The sequence below is a fragment of the Saccostrea cucullata genome, unplaced genomic scaffold (genome assembly GCF_032062105.1).
Source record: "Saccostrea cucullata isolate Sc308-1 unplaced genomic scaffold, CSIRO_AGI_Scuc_v1 ctg477, whole genome shotgun sequence".
Lineage (NCBI taxonomy): Eukaryota > Metazoa > Mollusca > Bivalvia > Ostreida > Ostreidae > Saccostrea > Saccostrea cuccullata.
In genome coordinates this window covers 21,391-35,000 of record NW_026930652.1, presented here as the reverse complement: position 1 = coordinate 35,000, position 13,610 = coordinate 21,391, and the positions used below count along the sequence as shown (strand labels likewise).

Here is a 13,610-nt window from a genome sequence, read left to right as displayed (position 1 = left end):
GGCGGGGCCACAATGGGGAATCAAAGTTTTATATAGAAATATATAGGAAAAATCTTTGAAAATCTTCTTCTCAAGAACCACTGGGCCAGAAAAGTTGAAACTTATGTGGAAGCATCCTGGTATAGTGTAGATTCTAAATTGTTCAAATCATGACCCCCGGGGGAAGGGCGGGGCCACAATGGGGAATCAAAGTTTTACATAGAAATATATAGGAAAAATCTTTGAAAATCTTCTTCTCAAGAACCACTGGGCCAGAAAAGCTGAAACTTATATGGAAGCATTCTGGTATAGTGTAGATTCTAAATTGTTCAAATCATGACCCCCGGGGGAAGGGCGGGGCCACAATGGGGAATCAAAGTTTTACATAGAAATATATAGGAAAAATCTTTGAAAATCTTCTCCTCAAGAACCACTGGGCCAGAAAAGCTGAAACTTATGTGGAAGCATCCTGGTATAGTGTAGATTCTAAATTGTTCAAATCATGACCCCCGGGGGAAGGGCGGGGCCACAATGGGGAATCAAAGTTTTACATAGAAATATATAGGAAAAATCTTTAAAAATCTTCTTCTCAAGAACCACTGGGCCAGAAAAGCTGAAACTTATATGGAAGCATCCTGGTATAGTGTAGATTCTAAATTGTTCAAATTATGACCCCCGGGGGAGGGGCGGGGCCACAATGGGGAATCAAGTTTTATATAGAAATATATAGGAAAAATCTTTGAAAATCTTCTTCTCAAGAACCACTGGGCCAGAAAAGTTGAAACTTATGTGGAAGCATCCTGGTATAGTGTAGATTCTAAATTGTTCAAATCATGACCCCCGGGGGAAGGGCGGGGCCACAATGGGGAATCAAAGTTTTATATAGAAATGTATAGGAAAAATCTTTGAAAATCTTCTTCTCAAGAACCACTGGGCCAGAAAAGCTGAAACTTATATGGAAGCATTCTGGTATAGTGTAGATTCTAAATTGTTCAAATCATGACCCCCGGGGGAAGGGCGGGGCCACAATGGGGAATCAAAGTTTTACATAGAAATATATAGGAAAAATCTTTGAAAATCTTCTTCTCAAGAACCACTGGGCCAGAAAAGCTGAAACTTATGTGGAAGCATCCTGGTATAATGTAGATTCTAAATTGTTCAAATAATGACCCCCGGGGGATGGGTGGGGCCACAATGGGGAATCAAAGTTTTACATAGAAATATATAGGAAAAATCTTTGAAAATCTTCTTCTCAAGAACCATTGGGCCAGAAAAGCTGAAACTTATGTGGAAGCATCCTGATATAGTGTAGATTTTAAATTGTTCAAATAATGACACCCAGGGGAAGGGCGGGGCCACAATGGGGAATCAAAGTTTTATATAGAAATATATAGGAAAAATCTTTGAAAATCTTCTTCTCAAGAACCACTGGGCCAGAAAAGCTGAAACTTATGTGGAAGCATTCTGGGGTAGTGTAAATTCTAAATTGTAGGAATCATGACCCCCGGGGGAAGGGCGGGGCCATTATAGGGAATCAAAGTTTTACATAGAAATATATAGGAAAAATCTTTGAAAATCTTCTTCTCAGGAACCACTGGGCCAAAAAAGCTGAAACATACATGTATGTGCCAATGGAAGGATCATGGGGTAGTGTACGTAGATTTCAAAATGTCTAAATTATGATCAGTGGGGTAATGTGGGGATGCATTATGTATAACAAGGGTGAAATCTGGTAAAGAACAGAATGGTCAAAGCTTCTCAGGTGAGCGATGTGGCCCATGGGCCTCTTGTTTTTTGTTTTGTTTTTTTTTAAGTAGGTCTCATTCTCAAGTAACTAAATGTCCTACCAGTACCAGACTTGAAAGAATGTACTTTACAAGTAACTTGCTTTAGAATTTGGATGTTTACATTCAGGTAATTATAAGTCCTACCTGAAACAAATCAGCAAAGGTTGATTTGTAATGATGAAAGTACTAGACTTTCATTTCTGAATGTGACCTACATTTTCTGGATGAATACCAGATTGCAGTTTATTCCCAAGTTACCTTATGCCACAGTTACCATAAATTCCCATTTTACTTTAAGCCGTGTCCAAACTTGCATGGATGATGCATCAAGGGTTAGCCACTACCAGATCTGCTTCCACTGCTGGATTTGAAAATTTCCAGATGACTGAACTTCAAGATGACAGAACAGAACAAGAGGCCCATGGGCCAAATTGCTCACCTGAGTAACATTGGTGATGCCATTCTTATACAGATTTCCCCTTGTAACTACCTATTGTGGCTTCAAAAATATGCTTTGTCACAATTTAACAATTTAGAATTTACACTTTTCCAGGATGCTTCCACATAAGTATCAGTTTTTCTAACCTAGTGATTCTTTAGAAGTAGATTTTTAAAGGTGCATGGAAACAGATTTGAAGTTGATATTTTCTGTACAATATTACAACTTATATAATTTAATAGCATTTCACACAAAAATAATTTAAAAATCTTATTTCATCCTTAAGTTATTTTTTAGCTCAGGTGAGCTAAAAATTCTTGGAGCAAGTTCAACTCCCAAGTAACTAAAAATCCTACCCATACAAAGCTTGTATATATTGTTAGATTGTGACTTTGCTTTACAAAGATAACATTTATTGAGACGAGCTTTGAAATATTTTTTATTTTTTCAGCTTAAAACATCTGTATAAGGGTAAAAGTATGGAATGCCACAGCTGCCATAAAAGTCTTGGGAGAAAACCCAAATTCTTAAATGATTGCAGAAATTTGAGGACTGATATTGAAACTAAACCAAAACCTTTACCATCTTGATAATTTTTTACCAAATAAATCAAGGCTTTAAAAATGCATAAAAATATTCATTTATTCAAAAGCACAATGCATGATAAACTTGTATAAAATTAATTTTTTCAGAACCATTAGTTCATGAAAGCATCAATATACAACTGTAAAAAACGAAAACTCTTCTGTAAATATATGACAAATCAACAATACTGATATGTGTTAATGTGAAATGGATTCGAGTTATAAATTGATTAAATTTTAACTTGCAGTGATTCAGTTACAGCCTAGTTGATCAAAAACTTCTCAAGCTGAGAAATAATTTTTTTAACGTAAAAATAGACTATATTTTTTTAATTTAATTAATGCATAATTTAAGCTATCATACACACCACAAAAAAAAAATCATCAATTTTAGTAATAATTCAAATTCTTATTTAATGGTATCATAACCCCCTAATTCTATACAGACTAGATAAGATAAGAAAATAATTATTGCACAGAGGTATAATCATACAAATAAATTTAAGTTAGCAATAACAGAGATTATAAAAATTATTCATGTATATATAACATATATGACCCACAAAAATGCTTCAAACTGCCAATGTTCAACAATGCAGCACTTAGATTTTAAAAACATCCAATACCATAATCTCTTTTTTCACTGGTTTCATATTTAAGCACTTCATGAAAACACTTTTACTAATGTGACAGCACTCCCTAAATTTTCATAAGACCTTCATAACTCTGTAGCATAATTTCCACAAATCCTCCTGTCAAGTAACAAATTATGATGTAAATGTGCTAGTAAAAATTCTGTTTCTTACATATATGAAAAAAATCTCAATTTTAGATTTTAAAAATACCAAGAAAGTACTTTTCAAGCAAATACAAATCTTAAATAAATAATGTGTAATTCTGTATTCTGGTTAGCATCTCTTATACATGTACATGTAAATACATTATTTATAAAACAGTGAATATTAGTACCTTTCATTTGGAACAGATACAATAATTTGTGACACCTGTAAAAGGTCACCCATTTATAATAGTCTTTGAAATTTACAAACTGTTTTGTTCACCAAGAAATCCATAGTACATCTGATGTATACAAATACATGTAGTTGGCAGATATTATAAGAATGTAAAATCTAAAACTCGTCTTTTTGTGTCAGCCTATTGGCTCTCTGAAGCAGGAATGCTAGGAGTTGCTTCCGACTGCAATTGACCTTTGACCCCTTCCTGTGCCAATTCCTCTGAATTCCCTGTGGAATTTTTCTCTGGAATTGCTGTGCGATCATGCATGTCCTCTGCCAGCTGAGGCGTGACTTGGTCATCTGCTATTAAGGTACTCTCCTCCTCCCTGACCGTGTTTTGTAGAGTACTAGTGCTGAGATCAACGTCTTGGTCCTCATCAGAGTCCTACAGTGTGAAAAATAGGAAAACCACCTTAATTTATTTCAAGACACAAAGTATCTGAAAGAAAGGTAATGAATTTACATAATTAAATCTTGATGCTAAAATCTTCAGAAATATCCAGAGTAAAATGTATAATGTTTATAACCTGAGGAAATAAATTTATTTTTTTGATTCCTATTGAATAAAATTTTTCATGTTGTAAAATATCCTATCCTATGCACACAAATTATGGTGTACATGTACAAATTACAAATTCAACTTCTACCATATTTATACTAGCATTGTTATGCATTCCTGTGTGCATAGCTTACAACTTTTATTATTTCTTTTGATAATGCCTAAAGGTAAGGTCTAAGGTCCAAGTTAATCCAATTTAAGGGTAAGTAAATAATTACGGCAAACAATAACTAGATTAGGGTAAATAGCATTCATATCATTTACTAATGTTACAAGATGCACTTCTGCCTATATATATTTCAGGTACAACTTTAGCATGCTAAATTTATCTATTCATGCATTAAAAATACTAATACAAGTATACATACATGTATGTAAAAAATGTTAAAATAATTAAATTTATAAAATTTTAATATAACACCATTAAATACAATTATAATCTAGCTGTACACACCTGCACTGTGCTCAAACTTAACTTAGAAAATCACCACCTTTTTCAAAAATGTGCATAAGATAAAGTTGAATATTTTTTAAATGAATGTAATTTTGTAGGAAAATTGTAAGTTCCTGTGCAGAAAACCAAACTTCATAACAGTTAATTCTAAGCCCCCCCCCCCAAAAAAAATGAGAAAATAATTTTTAAAAATGCTGTTAGACTTCAAGCAAAGCCTAATGAAAAATTTTAAACATAACCTAGAAACATTCAAACTTTGAAACAAAGAAAACGTGGACACATGCAGAGTGTATTAATGGCTTAGTTACCTGATTATGTGATTATAAAGATATATCAGTCTTGGATTAAACAAGATCCCATTCCTCTATAAATGCACCATCTCCATTGGCTACACTGACCGGAGAATTGGAAAGTTCGGAGTCTGAGGGGACATGCTCAGACGAATCTAGGTCATAATTGTGAGATAAAGCATAGAAAGAGGATTTATCAGATATGTAAGAGGAAAGAGATGGCGAAGCACTTGAGCGTTTTTTAGATAGGAGATCTTTGACATAGGAGCGAGCAGCTAATCCGACCGGACTTTTTACCTCCGACTCAGAGGTCGACAAATGATTACTAGCTCGACTTGCAGGCCGGCTGTCGGAAGCCTCACTTGCTGGTTTGGAATGATTTAATGATTCACTTGCAGAACTGGACGAAGCATCCATTTCTAAAGTCCAGTCCGGAAACTCCATGGACTGCCTCGGGGAATCCGTAAAGTCCTCGTCATTCACTTTCCCGACAAGCTCATCTCCTATGTAGTCATCCCACTCGAAAGTGTCTTGTGCTGAACTCGAAAAAATGGACTCATCAAATGGATCAAACTTTAAAGCTTTCTTTATGGGACTGGATTTTGTGGAATCTGTATTGGTATTGCTGGCGGTCTCTACCAAATTGTCTTCTGCAGGGATTCCATCCTCTGGAATTGTATTTAAGGTCCTTGATGTTGTATGATTTGTAGGAGGAATAGTGGTCCCTTTCGACCTGTATATTTCTTTAGCGATATCTAGGTCATCCATGAATGGATTTTCTGTGTCACTGTTTTGACCATCCTCGTCAACCTGAGATTCAACTTCCTTCTGCCCCAGAGCATTAGCAATTGTCATTCTTAACAACTTCAGTTTATCTTCTTCATCATCTTTCTCATTGTCTTCTTCATTCACAGAACTCAAGGAATCCCTCTCGTTTTGTACCGCTGGAACACTATCCTTACCCCCACTCTCATTCATTAAGTCTAAAGCTTTATCTATGTCGGAGGCTGAGTAACGTCCTGTACTGTCATCCTCCTCCATCTCCTCAGATAAGGCCCTGGGTGTCATGGCTTTCACAGGTTTCCTTCCCCTGCCAGTGGGACTTTCACTTCCATCACACACTTTCTTCCTCAACTCCACTTCTTCCTGATTCTCTTCCATCTGGATTTCTGATTCTTCTGATTGCAGGACTTCATCCGATTTTTCCTTTTTCTCTACCGGGGTACTTGTTAAATGATCAGAACTCCTTAATTTGAGAGGGGAGTTAAGTGTTGGCAAGGGAGACTGAAAATTTGTCATACTCTCCACTTGAATATCACAGTTTCCCCCCAAAATGTCAAAAGATTCTTCCATGTTAACACTATCATCTGTAGACTGTTGTTTCACAGGAGGCTCATCAATTAAACCATTAGAAATTGTTTGGACAGAACTAGCATCATAGGGCTTTTCCACATCCTCAATATGACCATTCATTATGACATCCCCCACTTCTTCAGTTTTCAATGGCACATTTGCAGTACTAGTAACTGCACTCACAGGTTTAGATACACTAGTACTTTCACTAACTACAGGTATGTTTGAAGAATCTGACTGGAGATCTGTTTTCATCAAATGATCTTTTGGTGGAAGATGAACATCTGCTACAACGTTAACGATGGAAGGTGATGACAGAGATGATTGTGATTTGGGACTAGCCGCCATATTCTGGACATCTACAGCTATAGCTTCTGAGGGATCGAGAGGAATGTCTTTTTGAACATTTACAACCTTTGGTTCCACTTTTGTGGGGGCCTGCTCCCACTTGGAATCAAATTCAATCTCCAGACTGGTTCGATGCTCTTGTTTAGTTTTTTGTATCTCGAGCAGGCGTGAGTGGATGTCCTCTAAACTTGGGGGCTCTCCAGCACAACAAACAGGAATAAGGTCAGACCTGTGTAAAATTTAAAATGCATTTTGATTATCATATTGTAACAAATAACCTGAAATAAATTGTCTTCAACAAATGAAGCTACTGCAAAACTACTTTTACAAGTATTTGCAAGAAATACAGTTTCCTCCAGTTTCACAATATCCTTTTACTTGTGAATATTTCTCACTAGGAATTATTATTCTAGCTATGTATGAATTAGTATGTAAAATATTTTTATGGTTGCAGAAATGAATAGTAGCCAATTGAATTCAAACTCAAATTTTTTAGTTAAAATTGACACAAATATGGTTGGATTAAGTACAAAAATATTAAATAAACAGTTAAATTTGACATTTAATTTAAAGATCATTCTTCTTTTCTTTTATTGGTACTTCATTAGATGATATAAAATAAAAATTAGTCTGATGTGTCTTCTACATGTATGTATACATACAGATCCTTCTGTTCCTCTGTCGGTGCAGTGGTAAGACCCACCACCCTCAGTTTAATGACCTTCTGTAAAACTTCCTCATCTGACATGAAGTGGTAAGGCTGCTGGCCAAATTCTAAAACTTCCCATAATGCAACTCCAAATGACCTACAAAAACGAAAGGCAAATTCACATAAATATACATACCAAGTTTATACTCAGGGCACAAAATCCCAGATTTACTTTCAAGAATTGATATCACGGTCTGAAGAACATTCTATGACATAAAAAAATATCCCTTTAAATTATTGTATGAACCAAGATCATATACACTGTATAACCATTGTAGTATTACTTTTTATCCTGAAGTGCCTACCAGATATTGGATTCCCTGGAGAACTTTGTGACTTGCCAGATGTGGTCCTGTAATTCCAGGGTGCCCGGGGACATCCAGCGTATGGGGAGCAGGTTCTGCCCCGTGTCATAATAATCCTCCTGTAGAAAAATTTACTTTGTTGTCAATTTGTATGCATGTCTGTTACTAAAATGTTAGTTTCTAACTGCATAACACTCATATTAAAGTAATAGGCTAATATTGCAGGTGTTCATGTTGAGTTTAGTAATTACATGTATTTGTCACCGATTTCTTTTTCAAGAACAAATTTTCATGTATGAGATGGTTCATGAGCATAGATACATGTATTATAGATATTTGCAAAAATTATTCCATTCCTTCATTTTATATTTTTTATACTTCATTTTCAATAAAGAATATTTCAATAAATAGTTATGTTTCCAACACAGACCCTGTAGTGATCCTCTGCCACACCATAGTCCCCGACCTTCACTGACAGATCTGACATGACCAGACAGTTACGACAGGAAAAATCACTGCAAACAAAAGAAAATTATTTGACAACAACTGGTAAATCATGTTTATGTACACTTGTTCTGCACAACCTTTACAAAATAGGCCTTCTTTTTTTCCTTTTTAATTTTTTAAATCTTTGTTTCATTTTGTATGGCAATGCTACAGTTGAGTTAAAGTTTTGTGAAATCCGGTTTAAAAGTTGTATAATGTTTAGATATATATTTATACCCTGTTTCTGTACACTGGAGCCTCTAATACACTTGCTTAACATTGTTTTGGAAACATAAACACATTTAAACCTCATTATCCCTTACTCGATGGGATCATGATAAAACTACAGATATCCTATGATTCCAGATTCCAAGGTTTAAAATACATGTACATCCACTGTAACTGAGATTTTGAAGTTCAAATGTATTTCACAAATTGATTAAATATTTTAAAACTATGTACTCACTGGTGTAGGTAGCCATGCCTGTGCAGTGAGGCCAGTCCGGAGGCCATGTCTATGATAAATCTCAAGGGCATACTCCGCTTAATGAAGGAATCTCGTTCTGGAAGACATCTCTTTAGGTAGGACTTCACATCTCCCTTTAAAATTAGAATAGGATTTTTATATGAAATGTTTACAAGCTGACAAGTTTTGAAATTCCAGTAATATGAAAATACATTTCAAATTTCAAAAAAACAAATGCAATAGTCATAAGTGATATCCTACAATTGTCAATTTCCTGATATTTAAAAGAAATTGAAAACTTTAAAATTTAACTGTATGTGAAATACGACAATCTTACAAATGGTGCCTGTTCCAGGATGACTAAGAATGGTGCTGATTCCGTGCACTGGCCCAGGAGCTGAATCACATTGGGATGCTCAATCTCTCTGAAAGATAAAATTTCAAAAAAAAAAAAAAATACTTTAAATCAAAAAAGTTACTTGAAAAAGGATGGACTTTATTTACAGAAACAAGCAAATGAATTAAAAAGAGAAGCTACAGTTCATTTTTAGATTAATGCATCTTTTCAGAAAATACAATATTTATGAATATATTTAGTGTATTTACCAAAATTTGAAAATTTCATTTAGTTAATACATGTACCAATAGAAATTAAATAATCTTTTTTTCATATCCTAGCAAGTATGAAATGGAATCAGCTAATAAATTTTAAAAAAAAAACAAACTTGAAATCCATTTACATGAGTATATACTTTATATTCATGTACCCAGATGACAACTGTTACCTCAAAGATGGAGAGGACTTATATAGGCAGTGCCTGCTGTCCAATACTGTTATGTTTACACATAAAAAAATTGTTTAAATTAATTGTTACCTATAAGCAGCAACTTCCTCTAAGAACAGCTGTTGTTCAGAACTTGTAGCATCATCCTTCAGCAGTTTGACAACCACTCTCGTCTTCTTAGAATTGACGTTAATTTTCTCAGCATCACCAAGTAATACCTGTAATATAAAACAATATACAATTGTTCATCTGATATCATACTGTAACATAAAATATCAACAAGGAAATCTTTCAGGGAAATAAAATCAACTGACTTTTTAAGTAATTTAACCCCCCCCCCCCCAAAAAAAAATAAAATTGCTTTTGATTCTAATAACCTTACCTGACCAAACCACCCAATGCCAATCTCCTTCACATACAGAAGATTGCTGCGAGGAAATGGTCTGTACACAGCTGAGGATTAAATGAAAGACAATGTGGTTATTTAATTAAAACATTTATAATAACAACATTTAGTAATAAATTTAGTTACTTTTACTTCCAAAATACACTAACAGGTGTATGAAATCAGTTATATACTAAAACTTCATCCAATGCCTATATATACTAGTATCGGGGTAAATTTTTATGAAGACCATAGATATAAATCTTTCTTACTGATGTGTTTAGCAGTGATCCTTTGCTGTTCTTTTTCGATGCTTGAGATCCTTGGTCGGAGTGCTGTGGCTGACACGGTTTTGGCGAGTATATCTGGCAGTGGCTCAAATGTGACCTGGCTGACCTCTGACGTCTCAGCAGCTGCATTCTGGGTAGAAAATATGGACAATCCCTGACCGTGGCCTGCCTCAACATCATTTTCAAAAGTCTGCAACAGAAAAAATAACTGTGCATTATGGTATCAAAGTCATTAATCATTATTTTTCATAACTTTTCATATGCAATATCTTACATCAAACATAATTTAGCAAAAAATTCAATCTTCATACATAGACATAAATGTGCATACATTTTTCAAAAAATTTCCTTGCATTCCTGATAAAATTAAGGCAAAACACTTGCAAATAGCATTCAATATAGAGACTTATACTTGGCCAAAAATTACCAGAGGTATTTTAGAAATCTTACAGAAAATTCAGGAGATGACTTTTTGAACAGCTGGCAAATACATCCGAACACAAGTAGGACTGAGGCGAAGCTCAGACATATCCCGGCCAGCACTGCTATATCTAACATGGTTCATGTCATGGTGGATTTATCTGAGGAGAAAAAAAAGGTGCTTGTAATTACCTAATCACAGATTACATCCATTAAAAATAATTTACAAGCATCAATGTTTCAAATAAATTATTATACTCTATTAGAATATTTACAACCATGAAGATATTCGTCACAATACTGTACGTTATGTTTCCACAATACAGTTTATTCTTTCCACAACAATTTTGGTGCCGTGAGTTTATTCAGTTTATTCTGATTCTCCATTGTTTTTTCCTTATTTCATCTTCAGTTAAAAGGTTATATTTATATACTGTCGTAATACATCTTGATTAATTGTGATTTTAAGATATGAAGAATAATGTGTAAACAAACAAGATTTCTTTCTTTACATTGTTCAAATAAGCTTACTATATATATAGTTGGTTTACTTCTATAGAATAGCAAAACAAACCAAAGTTATATCCATAACTGAAATACACAGTGGCTAATCATAAGCAAAGTAAAACTCTATTGACATTCACAGAGGCTAACAAACTAACGTTAAAATTTTAACAGTGCTTTCATGTCAAAAGAATTAAAAATAAGTTGTACAAAAATTTCCTGGTATATTCATTGTGATATTACTAATTTCTACTGTATAAATAAGGAAACTTTTTTTTGAAATGTAGATCTATGTAATGTCATATTTATAAAAAGAATAAATCAGTTGCATGCTAATGAGAAAGTCAAAGATCTTTCTATTTTATCTTAGATTCTGTATTAAATAATGTTCAAAATGTTGAAATGCTTGAATACCAAAATATCTATTTAATACTTAAATTCATTTATAAAATGCAATATTGATTGGAAACTGGTTTATTCTAATTTTCTTTCCTATCATTTGTTGTGGTGAGACTGAACAATGAGATAACTCAGGTGAGATGAAGAAATACACCTTAAAAATAACATACAAATGCCATATTAAGTACTTTATATACAAATAGCAGAAACCAGCAACTCTGTTTTACACACTAAAGACTAAAGTGTGTGATGGAGACACTAAGCATTTGGTTAATAAGATATACAATATATTATTTGTGCATATTATGAAAATATTAGTTTTAATCCAATAACAATCAACATAAAATATCGTACATAATATATTTATGCCACCATTTTTATTTACAATATATGTATTTTCATATTACGCCTCGACGGAGACGTTATGGAAACGGAGACGTAATAAATCGACAAATTTGTCTGAAGCGGGATAAATTTATGTACAGTATATGTATTTTATAATTCAACTGTACACTAATTTGGCAGATCAGTAGTGATCAGAGAGCTCAGATGGTAGAACATTTGTCAAGAATTCGGACGCCAACTGGACCATTTCATTTTCTACCTTCCATTTACATCAAGTGTCACTATGTCCTAGAAGGGTCAGCTGAAAGGCCTGGCAGGGAATAACCTGAGTTGATGTCTTCAAGGAAAGGGGAATAAAGCAGTCATGTAACTTGATCACAGTGACCAAATAGATACCTGCCTGGAATTTCGGGGGGTCTTTGAAACTATTCTGGTCCATAGCATTTACAAATACCGGTAGCATGGATTTTCCTGAGTGTGAGTTAGGGTAATGATGTTGTTAAGGGGTTATGCAATACACATCCATTGTTTTCTATTTTATTATTATATAGCTTGTCTAACTTGATTATTATGCCATAAAGGTCATTCATTAAGAAAATAATTCTAATATACTTGTATGAATCCTCCATATAGTGCTTGCTAAATCAATTAGAGAGCATTTAGTAAATGAGAGTGTTAAATGTGTAATCATTTCAAGCTTCTGTAATGTTTTGGGCCATGAATATCTGCTTGTGCAGCTCAGTCAGTAGAGCACCTGACTTATGATGCAGGGATCCTGGGCTCGATTCTGAGTTCTGCCATACATTTTCTCCTTTTCTTTTACAGATTTGTTGTGATGACCACCCCTGGACTTGCAAGCAAAGATGTTTTCCTGGCAGCTAGAATATGTCATATTTCGGACAACCAAAGTCTTGGCAGGGGGTAATACGAACTTGGGTTAATTGCGTATTTGAGGGTGAAGACAATTTAATAAAAAGGGAGGAATGTAATAGGTTGGACTGTGGTGATCAGCACGGTGCATAATAATTGGGTGACTCAGTTAGTAAAGCACCAGACTAGTGATGCTTAGGTCACAGGTTCCATTCCAAGTCTAGCCATACATTTTCTTCTTTCCTGTTACACTTCTAAAACAACAGTGGACTACACGAATATTTCCTTTAGAAGTAATGGATCACACCTGAGACTTTAAAAATAAGCAAGATGTAGCCTGTTAGCCTGTAACTTGCAAGTTCCTGCTTATATATATGAACGATTCACATGAAATAATACTCATTTATTCAACATCAACTCCACTGTACAAAATGCCGACTTGAAATTAAATAAAAAATAATTATCAACATGTTCAAGTTTGTGGTCTAAACTGTAAACATGCTAAAAAAGTTCAAAATATATATTAGTAGGTTAGTATAAAATTCTTTTTTATATAATCAACCAAATGATTTAACACAAAATGTTCTAAATGAAACATACCCTAAGCTGTTCTAAAACCAGTAACATGGTGAAATTTGGGAGGCGTTTCTAATTTCGTAGAATCTTCAATTTTTCTCCATTTTGACACTCGTAACCTCTTGGTCTCTTTCTTTTCGATAGGTAGCTTCAAAAGGGTTTCCGAAAAATTTAAATTCCAAAGTTTCATAATATTTACAATGAACATTAAAATATGCTGAATTCCTTTAATTTGAGGAGAAAATTGAAATGGAAAAATAA

At 34.2% G+C, this 13,610-nt stretch overlaps 1 protein-coding gene across 2 annotated transcripts; it reads right to left on the bottom strand.

Annotated features, from left to right (window-relative positions):
• Positions 1-2,821: 2,821 nt before the first annotated feature.
• On the bottom strand, positions 2,822-13,502 carry LOC134229471 (serine/threonine-protein kinase LMTK2-like). Of its 2 annotated transcripts, none has more exons than XM_062711223.1 (12): positions 13,374-13,502; positions 10,686-10,816; positions 10,218-10,425; positions 9,943-10,013; positions 9,651-9,778; positions 9,113-9,200; positions 8,776-8,909; positions 8,254-8,338; positions 7,824-7,942; positions 7,472-7,615; positions 5,406-7,038; positions 2,822-4,190 (listed from the first exon to the last, which is right to left on the bottom strand). In XM_062711223.1, the coding sequence occupies exons 2-12, from the start codon at positions 10,791-10,793 to the stop codon at positions 3,945-3,947; spliced, it is 2,964 nt and encodes a 987-aa protein (XP_062567207.1). In that variant the 5' UTR covers positions 10,794-10,816; positions 13,374-13,502; the 3' UTR covers positions 2,822-3,944. The 2 variants fall into 2 exon arrangements, with proteins under 2 accessions (XP_062567207.1, XP_062567208.1); XM_062711224.1 differs by having other exon boundaries at positions 4,052-4,190; positions 5,127-7,038.
• Positions 13,503-13,610: the final 108 nt, after the last annotated feature.